Genomic DNA, 25,843 nt, shown 5'->3' with positions numbered 1-25,843 from the left:
TGCTCAATATTTCCTCCCAGGATGATCTAATAAATTATTCTATTCTATTCTATTCTATTCTATTCTATTCTATTCTATTCTGATTTTGATGCAACTTTTATTTGCTTGCTTTTCTTGATGCACAGATGGGTTGGGAATTTTACATGTTGTTGTACTTGGTACAATGACAATAAAGGTTCTATTCTATTCTATTCTATTCTATTCTATTCTATTCTATTCTATTCTATACATTATTTAAAAAAAAATACTGAACCACAGTAATTTCAGAGAAAACAAGTCTATTCTATTCTATCTCATGTACTTTTTAGTCAAGGAATACACAAACAGTGCACTTCATCCATCTCAGGGAATATTTTATGTCTTCAGGGAACACACCCTTATACATACGGTGTTAATATACATCTTGTCCTTGTTTCTGGCTGATAGCACACTTATCAATATCTTCTGGCAAAGACACATACAGTGAGCCAATAAAAAGTAAAAACACCTTGAGGTGGGTCATCAATCTTGTTTTTTTTATGATTCATTTGTCATGCCATCGCTTTTTGCCATTATTAAAGACAGCTCAGGCTACAACCAAGTCTCGCTGTGGTTTTTCAAGTGTGTGACAAACCTCTTCAGAATTTTAAAAGCAGCACTTTTCCAACTTTTCCAAGCATGACTTTTCAGTTTTTATTTTTGAGAGGGAATCGTGACAAAAAGAAACCAGTCAGGGGTAAATATATAAATTATGTGATTGAAACACATATATCTAGGACATAATGTATTGTCGGTGCGAAACTATTTTGATAGAAGCTCTGATGCGCATAATAAGTGTATCAAGAGATCAGACGACATGGCTGTACTAGTTGTACATGACATCTATAAAGATTTGTAGACTTTTCAAATTACTCGCATCTAACTGGCCCCTGAGCAGTTATGCTTCATACTGCCTATCCATCATAACAGCTGTTAACACTTGTATCTTAGTGAAAAGCTTTACATTTAGTTTGACTGGCTTTTACACCGAGTCACCTCGTCCATCCACCAGAGGTCTCCGTCTCTCCTGTTCAAATACCTGCCAGACACATCTGCTTCATCCATGACCCTCCATGACATAATCTACCATCCATCTCGTCATGACAGGCAGGAACCATATAAATCTTAGGTGACTGTGACACACGCACACACACACACACACACACACACACACACACACACACACACACACACACACACACACACACACACACACACACACACACACACACACACACACACACACACACACACACACACGGAGACAAAATGAGACAGGAAACTCTCTTACACACTGATTGGTTTGAAGCGTGAATGAAATACTGACTCACAACCTTGTTCCTGCCGTCCTGCAGCAGTTTTTCGGCAATTGCACTGAATACTTCATGCATTTAATGTTTTACAAATGATACAAAGCAATCGCGATGACTGAAATAGTATAGGAGTCAGTTTTAGTCATTGAATATAAACATCAAAATCACTGTAATGATTCAAAAAATGACGCGGATGAGCCGATTTTCCTTTCGACTCAAAAACCTCTCCCTGTAATTAAAGTGTATGTGTTTTTGCTTTACCAGGTTTGCTCACCATGGGTCATAATGTTTGAAAGTGTTGACAACAAATGACCAACTTTATCGAATTACGGTCATAGTGAAATCCTTGCTTCATTAGGGTCATATTATGATCATTCTATCTCTATTTCACCATTCACTGTTTTATTTTGTCGCTTTTATGTTCTAAAAAAATTTTTGTATATCATGTTTTGAAACTGCACCCAATTACTCAACAAATAACCTTACCGAAAGGTAAATAGTAACTTTGCGCAAAGTGTTATTTTCGGACGTCCAACTTTTGGCATGACTATTTATAAGTATACAAACTGCAAAGGTAAACAACATCGTTGACGGCTGAGCATGTCTTATTTATGGACAACAGGGGGCAGTGTTTCATCAGAGTTAGAAAACAAACACGCGCCCAACGGTCCAGGTTCCTTGTTGCAATGGTGATATGACCTGCTGCTCTCTGCCTGTGCAACAACAGTAAGAAACAGAAATCAATGAGCCATTGATACAGGGGCGTATTGGTTCGTTTGGGACTGTAAAATGATAATATGTTACCGTCACATTAAACGAGATGACTTCAACTGTGACCACAATGATACCTTCCTGACTGCATCTTACGTTCACTCCTCTCTGTCATGTACTTCCTCCGAACAGTTTGCTTCGCCCCGGAGCGCGATCATATCCTGTAACATCACCATTCACCAATGGGAAACTTTAGATAAAAAGCATTTGAGGTATTACTTAAAAACTCAGGCTGCATTCAAATTCAACCTGCTGCTCTCTCATCGCTACACCCACGCCATCAGTCTGTATCAGGATATTTAGTCTCCCCTTCAAGGTGTCATTAATACCTGGTTGTTGTTTTTTCTTTCTTTCAATCAGCCACATAGTTAGATGAGAGGGAATATTGGAAAAAGAAGCGAAGCGTTTGTGGTATGATCAAGAGGGCTTTAGGAGATGGAAAGGACAAAATGTTACACTAACTGGGGGCCAGCACAAATCAATAGGTTAGTCATGGACAGCTAATGCAGAGGTGAAATTCAGAAAGGATAATCTAGAGCCTGAAGAAAAGTTTTATTTTGCTTCAGCAAGGGCAGCAGCAGCAGCAAAGACGGGAGTTCTTGTGAACCTTTAATAATGAATCATCACCTCTTGTGGATCCCTCTGGGAGTGACGCAGGGACAACCTCCTATTCAACTCTCTCTGGGCCTCCTCTTCCAGAGGGACAGGAGATCGAGAGATGGACTAAAAAAAAAAAAAAAAAACCAAAAAACATTGGAAGGTCTATTCTAAGCTGCACTTCAGCCAATGCCCAAATGGCTGGTGCGAATTGTCTTCTATTCTCTTGTCTTTTTTCATCCATCACTGTGTTTGCCTGCTAATCTTTGTGCATCTTTGTTTTTCCTTCACTGAGCATGCAATCTTGTTTTAGCACACCCTGCTCCTTTAGTAGTGTCATTGCTGAGTCTCTCACACAGTATGAAGGCCCCTTTGCAGCTAAAGACATCCTGCCTCTCCGGTAAAAAAAAAAAAAAAAAAAAACCTCTCCCTCAGTATCCACAGGTGTACTTTATGTGTGTGTTTGAGAAAGTTGCGTAACACTAAAGCACAGTGATGAATGACAAGAGCGGCACGAAAGTTACATATTTAATCCCACCGCTCCCCCCTAAAAAAAGCGCCTTCTCACCAAAGAGAAATGATCATAGGAGGTTTGCTTTTAGGGTGCACGTCACGTGCAAGTTTTTTTTCCACAAACTTGTTTTTGCAATTTCAAAAGTTCAAGTTATTTATGTGGCCGTCGGAACACAGAGGCTCTTTTCAGCAGCTCATCATCGGCTTCCTCTCTGCTGAACAGCATTGCTCTGTGCTGCAAGAACGAAAGTGTTAAACAAGCGCTGCTCACATATATCACTCGTCACAGTATTCCAGACTGCTCCTTTCAGAAAGCAATTAGAAAGAAAGAAAAAAAAAAGGAAACCATTGAAAGCAGAAGCATTTTTTTTACTTTCAAGATTTTAAAAAGACGCCAAACTATAAATGGTTCACGTGATGTTTAATCTTGTTTCTGAAGGCTCCTGAACTAGTACAAACTTAAAAATATATATAAGTATCATTAAAACCAGCATGATGACATGGCCGGTCTCAAAACTGTGAAGAAAGCACTTTTAAAAAAATAACACTTTATTGCAGGTTGGACGGTCTAACTCCTCGTCTGGCCCAGCGCTCATCCAGTACATCATTTCGTTCTGCTACATCGTCTACATTCACCACTCACTCATTCTTTGCATGATAACAATGTTCCTGTTAGAACTCATACTGGGAGACAAACATGGTGACTTTGGTGATGTATCTCCCCAGCTGCACTCGCCTCTCCAGCTCACTCATCTCCACCTCCGCCTCCAGTGTAGCGGGACCGTGAACGGGGCTCACCAGCATCAGCTGGCCCGTCAGACGGTCTGAACGTTGGACCGTGAAGTGGCGACGGGCCTGTTTCCCCCCGAGCATGGCGAAGCGGAGCGTGTCACCTATTGGACGCAAGGCCGAGACCCTGAACATGACACGGGGAGCCGACAGGTTGGACACCACGGCCAGGTAATGGTAGGAGAAGGAGTTTGGGGCCTGGGAACACGCCTTGTTGTCCACGGGGCAGGGGTTACGCTCACAGCGCCTGCAAAAATCACAAGTGACAATAAGGAAAAGTGAAGGCAATCAAACCAAACCCAACATGGATAAATAGGACTATTCTGTGTGCATCTTATTGCTAAAAACTGTCTTTTTGATCTATAGCTTGTGGGATTAATGGATTTAAAAAAAACAACACATTGACAAAAGGTTGAAAGTATGTCGCTCACATAGGTGACGTCTTGACATATGTCGCATTAGGGATTTTGGGGCAGTCCACACGAATGCACTGGAAACCACCATAAGTGTTGATGCACGTCTGGTCCCTTGTGCAGTTGTTTTGTCTGGTGGCACACTCATCAATATCTAAAGGAAAAGAGAACAACATTGAGCCATTCATTTAAATAAACCTATTTGGGTTGGTTCATCAATCAGCTCGTTTCACGACCGGACACTCATGTTATTGATTATATTTATTCAATATGACATTTAAAAAAAAATAAATACCCACTTAACATGTCTGATATTCATGATTACCTACAAAAGAAATGTATAAAGCCTGCAGCAATGGTTTTAAAGGTGGTGGACAGGCCTCCCAAAGTGAAGTGCGACTGCGGTTTTGGAGCAGCGCATACTGCTACACTTTTTCGAAGCATGATTTTTTTAAATTTTGATTATGAGAGGAAATCTAATAGAGGTTAATGAAAATGACCCTCCCACACTTTGAAAACCTCTGGTCTATAACATTGGTTTGTATTGTTATTAACATAATTCAATATAGACAATGAATTGTTATTAAATATGCATCCAGGTTTTGATTATGCATTAATAATGCTCAAAATGTTACATAAGGTGATATTTCAGAAAATACAGATGTGATTTTTTTTTTTTTTCGTGGAATCCTTTGTAAACTTATTTAGAAACTAGACAGAAGAAAAACCTGAGGGGAAAGCCATAAGGAGAAACACAGTGAAGGCACCTTTACAGCTACGCCCGTCGCGGGTCACGTTGTATCCAGCAGGACAGGTACAGCGGTATCCTCCAGCAGTGTTAACGCAAGTATGTAAACACAGTCTGCCAGCCTGTCCGTCATGGAACAGCTCACATTCATCGATATCTGGAGTGTGGAACACACACACACACACACACACACACACACACACACACACACACACACACACACACACACACACACACACACACACACACACACACACACACACACACACACACACACACACACACACTCAGAGTCATGCTCTTGCAGGAAAACTTCACAAGGATTATGATTTGAGGTGGAGGCTTGATGTAACTGGAGTACCGGTGCAGATGTTGCTGTCTCTGCCAGATATGGTGTACCCCGGCTCGCAGGTGCAGTGGGTGGTCCCCTGCACGGCGGTGCAGCGTGATGGACGAACAAAGGGCCCGGCGGTGGCTGCTGGCAAGGTGGCCGCAGCAGCGGCGTCTGGGGAGGTGGTGGCTGAGGTGTTTGTCATGGTGACAAAGACTGAGTAAAGAAGTCAGAGAGAGCAGAGGTAAGCAATCCTGGTCAGCCGAGAAAAGAAAAAATTTTTTTTCACACTCTATTGTAGCATTTTCATGTGATGATCTAACATAGAATTTTTTTTTCTTTTTTTTTTTTTTAGCTGACAAAATGTGACAGATGGTGTTTGGTTTAACTTGATGTGAGACAGTGTCAGTCACAACTGTCAGTGTCAGTCACAACTGTCAATGTCAAACTGAGTTCAGTTAAGTGACTGTTTCCAACCACTAAATGTGAGAAAAAAAATAAAAAATCTTTTGGGCTTTAACCTATAATGCATGTAATCTCTACTGAATGGTGACGTTGATCAAGATAAAAAGAGAGTGTGTCAATGTCACATTTCTTTAATAACAGATTTTCAGCAAACTCCAAAAAGGTAGATTGACACAGCAGAGCAGTATTGCAAGAGTTGCAAAAATAAGTGACTGCATATATCTATAGTGAATTTGTTATCTAATATGTAAAATGAACAAAGAAAAGCAAGTGGATAAAACTACAGATGATTAAATATTTTATTTTATTCTATTATTACCCATATATACAGTACTTTAAATAATCTTCTCAAAAAAGTTAGTTGATCATAGTAGACATTGCTTATGTGCAGGTTTAGAATAATGAGTTGATATCTAGAATTTCAAATAAATGGTGAAACGAGTCGGGCTCTGACAATCTCCACTCTCTGTACATTTGCCCACACATCCACAGCAGAGAGCAGACTGTTGCCACTAAACCAGCCCCATCTGGGACTTCAGGCTGAATTTCAATAAAACCCACTCTGTGGTATGTAACACTGGATTACTGGCAAGCCGGACCTCTGCCCAGCGTAATCTCCTTCGGCAGCCTGGAAGGATTTGGATCGCGGCCCGTAAAGTATGTGTTAAAAATGTGTTTGTTGGCCATCCAAATTCGGTAATAAAAACAGTTTTTAGATGATTTCAGGCTAAAATATTGCAGTATCTATTGTACTTACATGTTGGGAGGGGGCTTTGACAGGTAACTCCGGCCCAGCCTTTGGCACAGACGCAAGAAAACTGATTTACCTCGTCCACACATGTGCCACCATTCAGGCACGGAAGTGATGCACATTCATTGATGTCTGGGGAAAATAAATGGAGAAGATGTGCAAGGAAATTTAATGAACATGTGCAACTTAAAAACGTATATGCATGATTCTTGTGGAACATCCAATCAGGAGGATGTATCAGAAATGAAATGTGAGAAAATAATAGAGTGAATGAGCAGATGTTTGGGGCCGCCAAAGTAAAAGGGAAGGCTCATCTTCATCAAACGGCCTTTGAGCCGTTATCTCAACGTCAATGAGCTGTCAGAGGACATTGAGGCTGGAATATCGCATGTCGCGGTATTCAAGAAGCTCTCTGGACGACGGCCAAAGTACATAAAAAAGAAATGTGATCATGTATCGCAAATGAAATGTATCTCTACGTAGGAGAAACTCTGGTGACATGCACGATGCACAAAAAGAGGGACTGGCAAGAGAAAGCAGGAGACAGAGAGGTTACAAAGAGGATGATGACAGGCTTGTTAAAGCGATCGGTGGGTTAGATAACAAGATGAGTGATGGTCGGGGAGACGAGGCGGAATGGACGTCGGTGGGAAGAGGATGAAAAACAGATAATGTGGAGAATGACCATCAGAGTGAGGCTGGCTTTCTCACCTCGGCAGGCCGGCTGCTGACCGCTCCAGGTCAGAGTTTCCTGACAAACTCTGCTTTCTGAGCCCACGAGTTCGTAGCCCGGCTCACACAGGAAGTGAACCTCGTGGCCGATGGCGTGTGACCTGCCAAGTTTCCTGCCATTGGCAAGAGTGTCCAACTTTGGACACGTACCTGGTGAAAATGTGAAGGAAGTGGGGCAGAATGTCAGATATTTAGACATCAAACATTTGAATAAATCACTCTTTCAAAATATCTTCGCCTTACTGTTGACGGGCTTTGAGGCCTGCTTCCCTGCGCTGCTCTGCAGTAAGTTAATCTTCTTCTTCAGGTTACGTAGACTCTGCAAATAGGAGGCTTCATGGGCTGATAGAAGCTTCTGGACCTGCTTCAGGGAGCCTTGTATTTCCTGCCGACTTGGACAGTCCTAGAACAAAACAAAGTGGTTTACTCAAAACCAAAAATATTTTGGAGTTTGGAACTTATTTATTTGGTTTATGAAAGTATTTATAAATTTAATAAGCACTAGCTACTCTTGCTAAGTTTGCCTGGATGGATGTTTTCCCTTCAATAGAAAAATATATATTTAGCCCATAGATATCACAGAATTATTCGCAAAAAACATTTCCATTAACTCTCCAAGATGTTTGAGGCTTTTTTTCCACCGTCAAACAAGAGGTTTTTACCCTGACGTCAATCGTCAGCGAGATTTCAATTCTCAGTCATTTGACAGTCGCCAAAGTTTTTCTGCATACTCAATCTTCTTAGGAGCAAAGAGAAGGTCTCCACTCATGCAGCTCCTGCACAATAAACAAACAAACAAAACAAAGCGTGCTAGAGATTTAAAAGCCTGCGTCTGGTGTATTACAAAGGCTGATGTGTTTATATGTGTGGACAGAAATGCTGCAGGGATCAGCCTGTTTGGTCACTGTAACTATTTACAAGCGGGAGCCTCCTCACTCACTTCAGTAGCTGGACCCTGCAAGTCATTCATAAACACACAGCCCGGCTGTGTGTGTAGTACAGTATGCGCTTGTGATGTGGTTTTAGGTGTGACCGTCTGCAGGAGTATGTAATCTTCGTTACATAAAGTTACATAACCACCGAGAGTCACTTGAAGTGAAGGAGTGGAAGTATCAAAAGATATGCTGCTTACATTAAGGCTGATTATTTGTGCTTTTGGGGAAAACATCCACCTGGTTTTCCATTGGCTGGGAGGGTGAAGGTGGAGCACAGAGTTGTTTTCTGCTCGAGCCCTCATTACTCCCATTCATTTTGCAGCGTCATTCTCCACCTGCCCGGCTGCCACGCATGTTTTCAGACAACCAATTAGTGTTTTCGTCCAGCAGGAGTTACGTAAGAAGAGTCAATATTGGTTGAAAACACCTTTCTTATTTAGGATGAAGATGGGGTTTGGAAAGAGCTCAGTCAATCTAATGGGGGGACTTTGATTTGTGTTGAAAGCGGAGTGGTCAATGGCTTCTTTCTGCCTGCGCTAAGTGACATTTCACATGGATTTAGTTAGCTGAGGGATGTTACCACAGTGTGTAAAAGAAGGTAAACAAGGCCCAAGCTCAAAATTACAGTACATTTCTATTTAATCCAAGAAGAGATTTATTTATGAACTGGTTAAATTCATAACTTGGACAAGAAACATTCACTTACACATCACACACACACACACACACACACACACACACACACACACACACACACACACACACACACACACACACACACACACACACACACACACACACACACACACACACACACACACACACACACACATTCTTATGCATATTACACATGTAATATTTCAGTTGAACACACACACACACACACACGCGTGTGCGAATGAAACCTAAAAAGAGTAATTCTTCGCAGATTCCTGGAAATGTTCAGCTTATTTGCAGAGAAGCAGGACATAAACACAGTGATTGAATTCAGCCACTCCGGCCCCGGGATGCTGTCCACGGTGCCATAAGTCAAGGTTTGTTCAATCAGAAATGTTCGCTTGATACCAAGTAAGAAACCGAGGTTAAAAAATCTTCTGAGCTCAAAAGGCGAACAAGATCATTCTGATGTGTGCATTTCACACCGTATGATTGACACCTGGAGCTGCGCTCAGTTACTTTGAACGTAAACACAATCACACTTCTTTACCAGATTGACGTCATAGCCAAAGGCAACCTGCTGCCACCTCAATTCATTCATTCGTTCATTCATTCATTCATTCATTCATCCATCCATTCATTCATTCATTCATTCATTCATTCATTCATATTGCATGAGCTGGCAACATTGTGTCGCACGCTTGCTTACCTCTCCAGAAGTAGGACGGAGAGAACAGAAACTCAGCAAGCAGACCAGGATCCCAGCTGATGCAAACATCTTTGCACTGATACGAATCCAAAGGCTTTTTCAGAAGTGTTCAGTGTTGGCAGGCGGTGTGAGCTCCGAGTGGGCAGTCCTGAGAGGGTTCTGGGACTCAAGGTGAGACAAAGACCACAGTTTGCAGAGGAAAAGCTGCTGAAAAGCTGGGGTTTACCCTTCAGGGGCCAATCAGCGAAGGAGACTTGAAGAGAAATGAGACCATATTATTATCCTTTCACTTAATTTGGTCTGAACTTCCTCTCTGCTCACATCATCTTGGCGATTGGCGATGAGAAGTAGTGTACAGAGAAGCTGTGCCCCCTGCAGGAATATAAACATAATGTACTGTACCAAACAGCCAATGAACTGAACACAACTGTATGGATACTAAGATTACAAACTGCACCTTGGCTCCTGTCAGGTCAGTGGCTTTGGGAGGACGGGTTCTGTGATGCCCTGACATCGAACACGAAAATATTGGCTGTCTTAAACTCTGCATTCATCAGAGATGGCATCTTAGAAATTCCATTAGACATTAAACAATAATACATGATTAAAATGTAATATATAATCGGCACATATATATTTGGATCGACAAATAGGTTGTGTCTGAGATTTTACTTTCATGTAGCCAACTCCCACCCGCCTTGGTTATCCACGATAACTAATAAGTAGTAAGCAAATGTACATCCTGGATAGGTCCTACGAAGCATTTCTAACTCTATCAACCACTTACCTGTATATCTGTATCATCTGCTGCAAAGAGCGTAAATTGCAGTGATTCTACAAACATTATTCCTTGTAGGAAACATAAATCTTTTTTTTTTTTTTCTGTGTCAATGCATGTGTTGAGAGGCTGGATTTGAGCGCCCACCGTCTATTGGAACACTGCTGAAGCCTGCAGTCGCCAGTGTAATAATGTGTACTGAGTATACTGAGATCTTGAGTACTTGCTTGGAGCTCACACAGGAGTAGAGCTTGCAGTGGCTCCCTTTGTCGCTGGATTTACCTGAGAAATCCTCCCGGTGGGTGGCCGTGTCAGACTGAGCCCAGAACACACTATGTGCACAGCTGTCATTTGGCTCAGCGGGGTCAGACAGCTCTTAACTGAAGCAGCAGAATCAAAGAGACAAGAAAAACGCTGGTCAGCATGTGGACCGAAAACCGCGAGCAAAATACACTCGGGCCCCGGTTGTACTGAAATGACTCTGTTTTGAGACGCTGCGGCCATCTCCAGACACTAAATCATCCCATGGTGTGCAGATGATGATTCACCCTTCCTGCAACTCACTCTTGTATCTTCCCTCATTATTTCCACCTGATCAGATCTTTTGTTAAAGCTGCTGCTGTCTCGCGCTCCGATATAGGCGACTAATCCTCCAACTCAGCCAGTAGATAACACAGAAATAAATCATTTGCGGTGACTCATGTAAAAGACAGACGTGAGTGCCTGAAAACTTTACATCAATAACAATGATGAATCCTCAGGTCCAGCCTCTTTGTCAGAGTGGCTGAACACTCATTTTGTCACCCAGATGGGGAGAATTATGACGCTGGTGATTAAGCCACATATTTTGGCTAGAGTGTACGACGTTCATAAGCAACACAGCCTTGTGAAGGACTGATGGCATGTCCACATTGTACACCTTATGTGAGCTGTAATAAGCTTCAGCCCTTCATGACAGGAGATGAATGGAAGGGTCTGAAAAACACTTCCAACATTTAAGAAATTTAGGGAACTGTTAATTCTATATAGAAATACATATTTCATTTAATTAGCTGGATTAATGAGTATAGTGTGGAGGCGGAGAATGAGGAGACGGACGAAGGAGTCGAGTTGCTTTTCCTTTATTTTCTCCACCCGTCTGACAGTTCACCTGTCAGATAACCAACCCCCAGTGTCACTGCACTTCCCCTTATAAACACCTCCCACTATCAACACCACACCACGTGACCGACACACCCACTCCATTCTGGTTGGGAGAACCTCCCCCTCAGGTGCACACCACACAGGCCCCCCCCCGAACAATCAGAATGGTACTACAAGTTTTACAAAAAAAATTATTTATTTATTTTTAGTCCCACTTGGGTGGTCTGCACAGCCGACCATATCGGCTGCGTTGCACCACCACAGGAGGAGGTGCAGGTACCGGCACCGGGGTCACTGCAGGTGCAGGCGCTGTGGCAGGTGCAGGCGCTGTGGCAGCTGACGACTTGGGGGGGCGCCCACGTCTTGGGGGTTGTGCCACCTCCACCGGTTTTGGCTACATCCTGCGGGTGGACTGGCACCTGGTGCTAGCCTCTCACCAGATCCACCTTGGAAAATATTACCTTCCCTGCCAGGTGGACAGGGTCACCAATGTGGAGGCGGAGAATGAGGAGACGGACGAAGGAGTCGAGTTGCTTTTCCTTTATTTTCTCCACCCGTCTGACAGTTCACCTGTCAGATAACCAACCCCCAGTGTCACCGCACTTCCCCTTATAAACACCTCCCACTATCAACACCACACCACGTGACCGACACACCCACTCCATTCTGGTTGGGAGAACCTCCCCCTCAGGTGCACACCACAATAGGCTGTTTTTTGTATGTGAACTTTGATATAATATGTTTATTACAGGGTACATAATTAGGAAATAGTTTTAGCTTTGGGATATTCTATGAAACTTACTTCTTCAGTGAGAATTGTTGCTTGGTTTTCTAATGGTTTTTTTTCCAGGAATAACCAAGAAGAAGGGATTCTTCCCAGTTACTCTGGAACTCAACACAAACATAAAACTTTAAATGTGTTTTTATTGTAGCACCTGCTGGGCTGCTTTTTCTGCTATTCTATAGTCATCTGCAAACACAACAATCAAGATTGACGCCCACCCCCCAAAGAGTATAACATAATTATGACTTCGTATTGCGTTTTAAAACATGGTTATGGAAAGATACTGTCAAGGATTGCTTTCAAAAAAGATAGCTCATGAATAGGGAAACGTTTTAATGAGTCATTACAGCTTTAGGCTCCTTGTTTTTCTTTGACAATGTCTTTTTGTTCTGGGAGGGAGGAGAGGAGCACAGGGAGGCAGGACATCTGCAGAGCTGTGGACACTTTCAGGAGATCTCATGATGGAGTGTGTCAGAGCAGCACGCTGGAGTTTCTATCTGTCCCTCGTTTTGTTTCTGCTTCTCAACATCAACTCAGCTCAGCGGATCTCTGCAGGACCAGCGGAGCGCCGGTACACCGTCCACAGCTCCGGTAACACACACGCGCGCGCGCACACAACACTGTGAGAACAGTCTGCTCTCTCTGGGGTTTTTCCAAATCACACGGTGGGATAATTACTGAATCTAAAGAAGATTAAAACCTTCACTTTTTTTTTTTTTTTATATAATAAAATATCAACAAGTGGACAGTTTGTTACAAAAAAAAAGCCATATTTTAGAACTATTTATCAAATAATTGTCTTTAGCAGGGGTGGATGTACTGGGTGGACGGGGGTGGGGGAGTTGTGGTGGTGGTGGGGGGGTGAAGAAAGAAAGAAGGAAAGAAAGAAAGAAAGAAAGAATGAAAGAAAGAAAGAAAGAAAGAAAGAAAGAAAGAAAGAAAGAAAGAAAGAAAGAAAGAAAGAAAGAAAGAAGAAAGATGAATTTTTGCATTTTTGTGTCAGAAACGTTTTGTGTTTGGAGGACAACATTTTAAAGATGGTATTCGCGTACACAAAAACGGTTAAAACGATGTGATTTTCCTGCAGGGCCACTAGTGGGTGCTGTTTTTATGTAATAAAGCCATGCAGAGAACAGTACGCTGTAAACACTGAAGTTCCTTTAGAATGTCTTTCTTTGTAGTTGTAAGACAAAAAAAATTTGTCTCTTTATGTTTAGAACGATTTACTACAACCATATTGCACATGTGCAGTCGTGGCAATTTAGAAAAGCTTTGCTTTACCCATTTACACAGAGGGCACGGGGGCATTTTCGAAAACTTCAGTGTTTAGTGTTTATTTCACCAGAAAAACCTTGTTGAAATAAAAAATCTCAACAAATTTGTATTTTTAAAAAAATGTTTTGACATTTTTCTGGTATGGTTTATGTGTTTTATTTGCTTGTTTTGTCTGGAACCGTAATGTACTGCTGCCTGTCTTGGTTAGGACACTCTTGAAAAAGAGATTTTTAATTTCAACAAGGTTTTTCTGGTGAAATAAAGGTAAAAAAAGAAATCAGTAGCAGTCAGTAATTTCTTCTACTGGATCCAAAATAGTTTCAGTGGTGCAAAACAAAGAACGACGGCAGTGACAGTTGTCATGAATTGTAACATTCATATATTTCCTGATGCAATATCATGTAGCGGCATTGAACAGCAACTGTCAACATCTCTTAGAACCAAAGACTACACAGAGTGAAGCTTTCTCTTGAAGTGATTAAAAATAAATTATAAATAAAAATAAATATATCATTGAAATGCAACATGTCAGTCAATTTTATTTTTATCTTGTGAAAAGCAGACTGTTTTTAAATAATATTTTTAAATGAAGACATGTTTTAAAATTGTCAAAGATTTTTCATTGGGAACATTTAAAAAAAAAAAAAGTAACATTGTACAATTCACAAATGATAGAAGAATCTGGTGTGAGTGACGTTTTGTGTGTTCAACTTGGGATTTTCTCATGAATGTATCAATCACTGTAATGGCTTCAGCTCCTGTCTTTGTATTTTCAGTATATTGTCATGTTTGTTGCCACAGCAACAGCAGCATATAGTAAGTGAGCACGTATGTTGTCTTTCAGGGCTCGGGGTGAAGGAACACTCGCAAATTGTTGCCCAGCACAATAAACTGCGGAGCCAGGTCAAACCGATGGCAGCTAACATGCAAAAAATGGTTTGTGGCACCTATTGTCTGTTTTTTATGTGGGCTGTTGTGTAAAAGCGAGTTTAGCATTATCCTTTTGTGAACAATCTGTGCTGCTGTTGACAGCTGCAGGACACATATGGAGCTGATACACTCGCCACAGTTCATTCTGCCTATGCTGCTCACATTTTCTCCTTCATACAGGGTATTGACAAGGTACAAGGTATCAACCCTTTTCGTCTCTCTTATGAAAATAAAATATGGTGCAACTAAGGGCGCTGCCATTAAAAATATGTCATATCAATGGGAAACAGCCACACTAAAGTGCAGGTGATGCTTTTCATGCTGTTTACATCACTGTGCACGATGCTTTGTCGGCTTGTAGTGAATGAAGCATCTTAATAGCCCATAATTTGTTCAAATAATAACTCTACACACGAAATACAATAAAACTTAACTTAGAATTTCTTTTATTGAAACAACTACATACTCCAGGCTCTCAAGTAGTGAATTTCACACAGCGAAAAGGTGCATTGTCCACTTAAACATTACCTCCAAATATGATTTATTTCACTATTGTCAAACATACAATATGTGCAGCTCTGCAACATTCCTATAAAGGTAAAAAAAGACAACAAAAACTATAGCCCATCCCCTTCCCTGCGTTGCTCTTCCTAACTACCCCTCATTTCAAGTTCATCAGAAGAACCTGAGTTGACAAGTGGCTGCAAAAAGGCAATTACTCAAATCATAAAAATAATAATAATTACTTGTTTAAGAAAATAATAAGTAGGTCCAACATTGGCAAGTTCACGTCAACTCTGGTTAATAAATACACCTTGGAGGAGAGCTATGGTTTATTTCATCTTCAAGTATTTCTCCGTAATGACATTTCAGCTCTGAAATTCATACTGACTCTAACCTTGACGTTCACTGTAGAAAATAACCCATATTAAGCTCATACTACAAAAGTCTCTGATGCTCATTTTAAGTTCAGGAAGGCTTGCTGCTCCCTTTTCAAGGCTCATAATGTTAATGATGATGTCTAAAACCAATCCAATATGGTTGCATTTAATAATGTGATTTCCTGCTGATGTGGGTGTGAGCCAACTGTGAAACAATGAGCCTGAAAGTACAGAAATGTGGCTCAGGGCTTTGTTTTTACTTTTCTTCAATATAAGCACAAAAAGGGTGAACAGCAAAGACACAGTAGAGCAGAACTCCACACGAAGGCTCTTTTGTATTCTGCCATAGTATCATCGGCAACCTGGGAGGAAACTTGAGTTTAATTTTGGCAGCAATGCTCTCGGAGAACTGCCCGAAGGTGCAACAAACACAGCTTTGATTACAGGCCACAGTTGTATGACTGAGGGTGATTCCTTTACTCTCAAGTGAAGTTGCGAAACAAAGACATGAATAACAAAGGCCTGGGGTTGAGCTGTATTCCTCTGCAGCGATGACAGTCGTCACAGTGTGCAGCAGTATTGTTAGTGCACCATTTGTTCTGCTTTGCTGCAGGCTCGGCGATAGTGTCGGGCAGAATGAAGCCAAAATCAATTAGCCATGCCAAGAAAGTGTGTGAGGGTCACAAAATGAAATGACAACAAGCAACAGGTAGTTTTCACTGACGTCACGACCCCACGCGATAAATGACGGCCGCCGCCATTTTGTGGGTCAAACAAACTTGTTCGGGGTCGGCACTTGTTTACATTTGTTTAAACACTAGTTATTGTAAGTTACTACAATAGTGCACACAAAAGTGTGCTCAGATCACTTTGTTACAGGTACTTTTACGTTGTTAATTCAATTCACTTTGATTATATCTAATTCAATACGTTGAAGTAAATTCAGCATGTAAACATCCCTGAAGGCTAGTTTGTCAGGCAGGCGAACGACGGATCCCTGGTGCTCATTCACTTGATTCAGCTTGTTCTCAGTCAATGTTTGTTGATTTTTGCTTGACTCACAAAATGGCAGTTGTTGGTTGAAGCTGTCACATGTGATGAAAAACGATGTACTTCTTAAAAAAAAGTTAAAAAAAATTTAAATTATTGCAACTATTTTCACTTCTCCAGCAATGCTAATGATCGACATGTGTAATTCAAAGTTTATGATGTATGTCTAAACAAGAAACTGTTTTGAGCAGTCATATTTGACTATTGTTTGGGGTTTTTTTTCCCTTCACTTTTAGGTGTTTTGCTTATGGATCCCAACAGCCATTAACTATATTTTCTAATAATGTGAAAAAAGGTTAATAAGTCTGTTATTTAACATTAATTACAACGTGTTATGCGCAGCGCCTCAAGTTGAGATCCTGGGAGAAACAATGTGATTCAAGCTCTGTGGGAAAGGGCTCATCCACCCACAATCATTGGATTTGAGCGTCTTGGAGAATTGTTGCTGAATGTCCCTTTTTCCTTGATGCAAATTTTACCTCAGGTTTTTTTTTCTAATCTCACTAACTGCTGAACAGTGGAGCTAAATTGTGCCCTTATCTTATTCCATCTATTGCTTTGCTATACAGTACTTATCTTCGGGGCTGTTTGTGTGTGTGATTATGACCAAGAGGTAATGATGGATTATGAAACTCACAATGCACTCGATACCCTCAGGGCCTAATATGAGATTTGTGCCCGGGCAAACTGTCACTTTGTCATAGATTACATCCTCAAAGCCACCCACACAGCCTGAGCGCCTTTCTTCGACTGCTCTTCAGCCTCAGAGAACTGTTCTGAACTGATAAGGCAGTAATGAGAAAACGAGGATGTGGATAATCATTCTGCATTCACAACTCTGGTATTACAGGTAATTTCCCTGTGAAAACCTCAGAGGAAGCTTTGCTGAGCTGAAGAGGCACATTAAAGAGCTTTACCGATAAATGTTTAAGGCTCAGGGGTTTGGCTGTGTTGTGTGAGTATCTGAGTAAGGCTTTTTACCCTCGCACAGTAATGGACTAGTTTGCATTGTGGTGAGATTGTGTCGATGAGATTGGTATGTAGCCCTGTAGACTTTAAGAATGAGATAAAATACTTGTATTTCAAGGAGGAGCGTCACTCGTTCTTGAAATACTTATACCGCAAGAACGAGCGACGCTCCTTTTCTTTCACTGCCCTGTCAACAGGGTTTTCTTTAAGCTTTGTAGAATGAGAAGTATTATTCGGTCACACTCGAGCTTCAAAAGACACAAATAAGTTCAGTATTCACTTTTGATAACGACTTCTGTTTATGAGATTTGCTCTCATATGTGAGACCTATGCAAAGCTCTGACCTCATTTGAACAGTTGCCCTCACTTTGATGAACCGACTTACATATATACATCGTCAATATATTCCTTGATGGTGCCACAGGGAAGACAGAGCAGCGTGAACACTCCCAGCTTGTCCTGGCTCTTAGTGAGACATTCACCTCTCACAGATGATACAACATGACATGCTTTAAAATGAAATTTCTCAGATGAAATATTGCCCAGTGACCTTAAACCCCCCCCTGGTGGCATCAAAGACTTTGGCTGGCTGACATCAGAGAGCAGATGAACAATGAACCTCAGGGGCCTCAGCCTTTTAACACCACACATCAGTGTCATACCTGTTACGCTTGCCTTTGAGTGTGTCGGTTGTTGGTGCGTTAGATTTTTTTTTTGTGGTTGTTCCTTCCTTTACAAAACAACACAGTGATGACAAACGCGGTGTAACTCAAAGAGGAAAAAGGCTTGTACTACTCGTCTAGACTCATCTCATTTTTTTATGACAATGAGTGTCAGTTTGTGTCTTGACTCGGGCAAATCAAGGAGACTTCATACATGAGGCCGACTGTGAGCTGAGAAAGTAATACAAGGGAATCCCTCAAAACACAACCCAGCAAAGTATATGTGTTTCAGTTTTAAATCAATACCTACGAATGGCAATATCATAAATATTGATACAGAATAGAATGAATATGTTTCAGAAGACCTGCAGGCTGCATCGTGTTGCAGTGTTAAGCATTGTTACCTCACTGCGAGAATATTTCAGCCAGCAGGCACATGACCTCGAGTACAATTAAGGATCACATGTAAATGAACAGCACCTTATAAACTTAATATGGAGTATTCTGACAACAATATAATCACCTATGTGCATTAATGTTGAAAAACTGCATGTGTGGCTTAAAACGTTTGTGTCAAATTAAAACAATTTATGAGTAATTAAACATTGGAACCAATTTCACAAACACAACAGTATAAACTGAGGAATATCTTCAAATCCCATTGTATTAGTTTAGTTTCTTCTTTGTGAAGGAGAGACACTTTGAGAAGAGGCTAGTTTATGCTGCAAAGAGCTGGAGCCAAAGCCGTCTGACTCGAGATGAAAATGGCAAGGTACACCCTGGCCAGACACAAAGAATTGCCAAGGTCACAGTTTTACAGTGCAGTGATTGTTGAAATGATTGTGCATTTTAAACTTGATTTGGTTTTTATTCACAGGAGTGGAATGAGAGGTTGGCGACGCTTGCAAATGAGAGGGCTGCGTTATGTTTCACAGACTCTTCCCCTCGGCTCTCCTCACCTTTCAGTCACATTGGCTGGAACACACATTTCTCACGTCACGGAGTCGCCTCGCTTTCCGACGTCATCAGCTTATGGTTTATGGAGGGAAAGGATTTTCTCCACATGGCTGGGCAATGTAGGAATAATGCCACTTGTCAACACTATACGCAGGTAGAAACTGTAAGCATGATACATATAGAACAGGGGTGTCCAAACATTTTTAACTGAGGGCCACACACACATACCAAATCTTTCTCTCAGTCTAATATATTAAAGTGAAAAGTATCGATGACTGCAAACATTTAAAAAAAAAAAAGAATCATAGTTCCACGTTAGTCCATGGGTTTGGACACCTCTGCTCCAGAGTAAATCTTTCCTGAATTCATTATTTAATTTTTTCCCCCCAAAGTGTTTTCTCTATTTAAACTTCTGTTATTGTGTAGCTGGTCTGGGCCACTTCAAGTCACGTGGGCTGTGCAATCCACCAGTGCCTGAGAGACGAGGACACCTGGCACATGTTCGTCTGCGCTTATTACCCCGGGTAACAGTTCCACACATCCTTCAAAAATTAGAATGTTTCATTTAATTGGGAGAAAATTTTAATAGAAATTTTCAGTACTGAAGAAAAAAAAAGCTAAATGCACAGTTTCCCCAGCTGCTGCTACAGAGCCTGTCAGACATTGTGCTGTTCTGCAGTATATGTTTGTGTTGCTGCAGCGGTAACTGGGAGGTGAACGGTCAACTGGTGAGACCCTATAAGTCAGGCACGTACTGCACACTCTGCACCTCCAACATGTCGGGCTGTTACAGACTGTGGGACCATGTGGGCGGACTGTGTGGTGAGACAATGCACACACTTGCAAATATAAACACATTTGCTGCAGCAGGGCCGGCAGCTCCATTGTGAAATGATCAGATGCACAATTACAGATGTTCGTTAAACATCCTGGATGTGTGTGTGTGTGTGTGTGTGTGCATGTGTGATTCCAGAGATTCCAAAGAACCCGTGTCGTATGAGCTGCGGACTACACGGCCATCTTAACGTCTCGTCCTGTAAATGCAGGTGTGACCTCGGCTTCACCGGACGTTTCTGCCAAGGTACCATTAATCCAGTCTCAGTGTTCTTCAACCTTATCAGCGCTCATTAAACCGGCTCTAATCTGTGAGTCCACATTTACAAAAGAGAATAAAAGAGTTGCATAAACCATTGTCTTGTTTTTCAGTCCGCTGCAGCGGCTTGTGTTTCCACGGTCGTTTCAAAGCAGAAGAGTGCTCCTGCTTGTGTGATGCTGGCTACGGTGGTCCTGAGTGTGCAGGTCAGTGTGGAGTATTTTATTATATGTGCATCTGTGTGCAGTAATTTCTCTCTTGAAGTTGTACTGGGAGCTACAGGTGCGTTTTAGATTCGACAGGCACACAACATTGTGGTTGCGTCAAGGTTTTTTTTTTTTTTAATCACCCTTTGGAATAATATGTCCAAGGCTGTATTTGAGGTGATAAGAAATATATTGTATATATGAAGTAGTTTTTTTTAAGAGTGGGCCTAAAGGTGTTTACAAGCTGCATGCCGGACACGAGTTGTCACTTTTATTAAGCTTTTAGAAATAGTTCAATGCACGCGGGAATATTTTGGTGACATTTAACACACTTCCTGGAATCTATAAAAGAGATAAAACACTGAGAAATTCCTCTGATGCACACACCAACGACAACAAAGATCTGCTGAGAGGATACAAGCGCCTGTGAAGGCTTTCACATCCTATTTTATTCGATTTAGAGGTGTTTGGTCTCTGCTTTGTTCAGACTTCAATTGATTACCAATGGAAATGAGTTGGGTCGGAAGTGGACCGAGATCTGTTGGTCAAAGTCTCCAGCCACCTGCTCGTACACCAAGGTGTGAATGAAAAACAGACATTTTCACTCCCCCATGAATAGTTCACACTAATGCAGCAGTTTTTCTCGGATCCATTTAAATTAGACTACAGCTGATATGTGTGAAAACATCCTCGCACCTTTACTAACCCTTCAACTTTGATATATTCAGGGTCAACAGGGAACACATTGGCACATTCATTTTGGTTTGTTTCAAATATGGCGAGCCAAGTTTTGCAGATTAATTGTCACAAAAGTACTTTGAACACATGATGGATTTTCAGCAACATTTGAGTTTGTTATTGTTATATGTCATTTTAAATTCCGGCTGCTTCTGCTCCTACAGAAAAGGTGCAGTTTCCCTTTGACAGCTGTGACGTGACAATAGATGGAAGTTGCTTCATGGTGTCTTCAGACGCTGAAACCTACTACGGAGCTAAAAGCCACTGTCAGGTGAGGGGAAGGTGTGTGTTACCCGCTGACGGAGTGAGAAGCCTCTGCAACCTTAAGGCACTATATAACATCCTCATGCAAAGACGGTCTCCGCTGTGAACTCGTCGTTGTCTGAACCACCAGGAACTGGGAGGAACACTTGCTCAAATCCACAGTCAGAAGGTTCAGGACATCTTGTCCTTTTATCTGAGTCAGCTGGAGACAAACAACGAGGTCAATAATGCCGACTTCGAAACAAGAAACTTCTGGATAGGTACAGCCGTTTATCTCACATAGATGAATATTAAATCATCTCAACAGATGGGGTCACTTTGGAGGTGGTGAAGAAAGCGAGACGGTGAAACAGCTGTGTATTTTTTTTTTTTGCTCTGCAGGTTTGACATACAAGCCTCCTAAAGACTCATTTCGCTGGGACACAGGAGAGATCCCCAGGTTCAGCAGCTTTGCCTTTGGGCAACCTGACAACCAAGGGTAAGAGACACACGAGGCACTGCAGAGTACATCATGAACAGAGACAGGCGCAGTGCAACGGAGGAAGACAGACAAACAAACAAACAAACAAAAACCCATCACCCCAAAGGTGGAAAATGAATTCTCCGTGTGAGCTTCAGGAGTTTAGTTCTGCATGTGTGAGCCTCAAGCTACTGAAGAGTGTGAGCTTAGTGGTTTGTTTTTGTTCACTTTAAAACTGAATATCGTTTCAACCAAGAAGCCTGGATGACACGGGGGATGCAAATTTCACCTTGAGCACTAGATGTCTCTCTGTTTCTCTCCGTGTCACACTCAGATCTCCATTTCTAATCTCTTTTTCCCCCCACTCAATTCACTGTGGATCATCTAATTCTCTTTATGTGCTTTAAACTTTGTAATTACAAAAGAAAAAAAAATCTGTCTCATGGCTACATCAATTTTTCAAACAACCCTACACACACAAGTAATCTCCTAATGGAGCTACTCACTGCTTTTCTTTGCCTCCTTATTACAGTTTTGGAAACTGCGTGGAGTTGCAGGCACTGAGTGCCTTCAACTGGAATGACCAGCGCTGTAAAACAAGAAACCGGTACATTTGTCAGCACGGTATGGTTTTGACAAGCAGAAGGTTGGATGAAATGTGATGTGAATGCAGTGCTTCTCTGGTAACCCGTCTGTTCGGTGTGATCCAGTCGACCTTACTCTTTAAATAGGAAGTGTCGCCCGATGATTTATCATGTGACCTTATACCATTCGTGATTATAGCTCTTTTCCTTCAACTGCTACACAAATCTGAGTTCTCTCATAATTCTGGTCTACAATTCTCTGTCATAAAAAACTCCATCTTTAATTCTTCTAAACTTCTTTATCCACTGGAGGCTTTTGTCAATTGGTTGGGGATCTCACCAGTGCATCACAGGGCAAACACAGAAAATCAGACATATTCACATCGACCTCAAACGCATGTATTTAGTACCCGGAGAAAACCCACAGAGAGATTCCCCCAAGCCCAACCTGGGCTCAGACTAAGGACTTCTCGCTATGAGGCGTGAATATTAACCACCACATTACTGAGTAAAGCACCAGAGGCTTTAAAATAGGGAATCACAAGTTTGTGTGCGTCATGGTGAAACAGATCTGCCTCTGCAGAGGCCCCATGGGCATATTGGTATTAAAGCATTATTCAATCCACAATCCCATTCTTACATCATCCTACTGATACTTTTTGACTAATTCTATTCTTTTATCCAAGATGACACAGAAGACATTAGTGTCACATTTCTGTGGTCATGGTCAATATTTTATCGTCTTTCTAACTACGTCTGAAGTGGCTCCCTGTCGAGTTTACAGAATTCTGCTTCGATAAACATTTTTTATCAGAGTCTTAATTTTGTTGCACAACAGAAAATATTTCACACCAATAGGTTTATTCCAGTCCAAGGTATAAGTATAAGTTCAAATGAAGTAAAAGCTTACCTGTATGTTCTATAGATGTGGCATTTTGAAGGCAGGGAGTGAGTAAAACTGTTAAATGGCTAAAGTCAGTAAAACAGGCAAATTAGCTAAAAGTGTTCAAAACTGTTAAAAAGCGGCAAAACAAGTCAATTACCTAGAGTGGCTAAAGATAGCTCGATAAATACAATTTATAAAATAGTTAGAATAATCAAAACGACAAAAATGACTAACACAGGTAAAATACGAAAAATGTATTCGCTCGGATAGCGACAATCGCTAAAATGGGGTAAAAATATTAAAACAACTAAAAAAGCTGGGAAAAGAAATGATTAATGGATAGAAAACAATGGTAACAAAAAGTGTGCAGCTCTTAACTGCAGTTCTTAAATGATTGTTTTAGTCAGTTATCGAAACAAATAACACACAATCAAAGTGTTTCTAAGCTGTGGTGTCTTGACTATCAAGGTTAAAGTTATAATTGCACCTCCAGTTTCATTTTGCTCCAGAGTAGACACAAAAAGCTCTTTTGCTCATAAAGGTTGCAGAACGCTTGTGTTGCTCAAGTGAGCCCCTCACTTCCCAAACCATGATTTAATTCAGTGTTTATTCTAACAGAAATCTGTAAATTGAGCTTTAAACTGTTTTTTTTGGTGTTTTTTTGTAATTGTTTTGGTAAAAGGAGGGTTCTTTTCTCTTTGCGGTTCTGAAATTGATCGCTCTGTAGAATCATTATCGCTCCTTCTACCTGCTGTGCTCGACTCTGTCCCGGCAATTGGTATTACTGATTTCACAGCCTTCGTCAGTGATAATCGCTGCAGGATGAAGGGAGTAAAATGTTAATCTAGTGTGTCCAGTAATGATGTGAAAACAACATTGAAGTCTCCATGTGATCCAGCCCACACATTTAAACATCCCTCTCAGCCCAAATCAATGACACTCACTGCTCACCATCAAGCACCTTTGGGTGATCGATACAAGTCAGCTGAACAAAAGGCGCACACACACACACACACACGCACACGCACACGCACACATGCACGCACACACACGCACGCACGCACACACGCACACACACACACACCAATTACATTGATCATGAGAAATGAGACGGTGGCACATGTTTAGTTTTGCCCTCTTGAGTGTGTCTCCGTAAGTGCTCGCAGTGTAATCTGGTATTGATCACTCGCAGCAGGATGACTGATCTGCTTTCAAATGCCGTCAGTGTTTCTACGACATCATTTTCACTATCAGCATTTTGAAAACCTCCCCAATGCCTTGCTCTTTGTTTGTGTGCGTGTGTGTGTGTGTGTGTGTGTGTGTGTGTGTGTGTGTGTGTGTGTGTGTGTGTGTGTGTGTGTGTGTGTGTGTGTGTGTGTGTGTGTGTGTGTGTGTGTGTGTGTGTTAAACACAAACAGGTAACGACCAAGCCATGGCTCCGAGGATTGAATCGTGTCGATGGTAGTTACTGCCACCCCAGTGCTGGACTCATTAACAAAGCCCATTTTGAGTGGATATTCTCGCTCAATCAATTCAGTCATCATGATTCCTCTCTAAATAAAAGTGGAATTTCACTAAAGCAACAAAGAGCGACGTGCATAAATTCAGCTAATTATAAGCGCACAGAGCCCTGCAGCCCATCAGAGTCATTTCCAGCCGTCATTGCCGCGTTGTGTTAATTGCTAATAAAATGATAAGTGGCTATCAGACAGCCTGAGGCAAACACTCAGCTAGGTTTCTCCAGAGCAATGTGTGCATGCATGCATGCGTGTGTGTGTGCGTGTGTGTGTTTCCATATGCAACAAAATGTTTTCATGTCTCATATGTCACATTAGGAGCTCCTTTACATTCGTCTGTGATTAGAACTGAATACTAAATAGATATTTATGGGATCAGTCTTCCTTTTTTTTTTTTGCACACACTTTACTCTTGTACTTTAGTGTAATTATCTATTATAAAATTACAGCACGCCTGTAACAAATTTGCTCATAATTGTGTGTTTTTCACAGCTTCAGAGCATATTGCCCGGTGGGATGGCGGCAGGTGATCTGGATTTCACCGATGTTGTTTAGGGAAAATAATGACGGCGGTTTGCTGCATGTTTCATCGATCACTGTGCTGGGATCAGAGCAGCTTACATGCACCGTTTACTCCGTGCATGTGTAAATCTTTAATGGTTGTATTCCACAGCTATTTAGCATCTATTGTCTGAGTAAGCAGTCTAAATGAATTAAAATCCTCACTGGCACACATGCCTGATTGTTTTTCTTCTTGCTTCCTTGTGTGCTCAAGAAATCGATTGTGTCTGCCAGCTTTTGAGAGTATTTTAAAATTGCTTGTTGAAGCTTTTTGTTTGTTATCGAGCATCAACATTTGTATTTCTGAGGCCTTAGGCCTTTATGTATGACTCGAAGAAGTAAAATTGGGACTCGTGAGGGGTG

General features: G+C 41.5%; 2 protein-coding genes across 2 annotated transcripts; one reads left to right on the top strand and one right to left on the bottom strand.

The window, feature by feature from the left end:
- Nucleotides 1–3,629: 3,629 nt before the first annotated feature.
- Nucleotides 3,630–9,943, bottom strand: LOC308142798 (fibulin-7). The gene is made up of 8 exons (XM_080513379.1): nucleotides 9,743–9,943; nucleotides 7,685–7,844; nucleotides 7,421–7,591; nucleotides 6,716–6,841; nucleotides 5,524–5,709; nucleotides 5,182–5,319; nucleotides 4,433–4,568; nucleotides 3,630–4,248 (listed from the first exon to the last, which is right to left on the bottom strand). Exons 1-8 carry the CDS (start codon nucleotides 9,809–9,811, stop codon nucleotides 3,885–3,887), a joined length of 1,350 nt encoding a protein of 449 aa, XP_080369505.1. The 5' UTR covers nucleotides 9,812–9,943; the 3' UTR covers nucleotides 3,630–3,884.
- A 2,965-nt stretch (nucleotides 9,944–12,908) lies between these two features.
- Nucleotides 12,909–25,449, top strand: LOC308131061 (C-type lectin domain family 18 member A-like; the record flags this gene model as incomplete). The annotated part of the gene is made up of 12 exons (XM_080497654.1): nucleotides 12,909–13,038; nucleotides 14,567–14,658; nucleotides 19,092–19,325; nucleotides 19,598–19,695; nucleotides 19,872–19,993; nucleotides 20,145–20,252; nucleotides 20,378–20,470; nucleotides 21,373–21,479; nucleotides 21,603–21,732; nucleotides 21,854–21,950; nucleotides 22,465–22,556; nucleotides 25,412–25,449. The coding sequence occupies 12 exons, from the start codon at nucleotides 12,909–12,911 to the stop codon at nucleotides 25,447–25,449; spliced, it is 1,341 nt and encodes a 446-aa protein (XP_080353780.1).
- Nucleotides 25,450–25,843: the final 394 nt, after the last annotated feature.

This window comes from Blennius ocellaris, assembly GCF_963422515.1.
Source record: "Blennius ocellaris genome assembly, chromosome: 1".
NCBI lineage: Eukaryota > Metazoa > Chordata > Actinopteri > Blenniiformes > Blenniidae > Blennius > Blennius ocellaris.
This window is presented reverse-complemented; position numbering and strand designations above follow the sequence as displayed.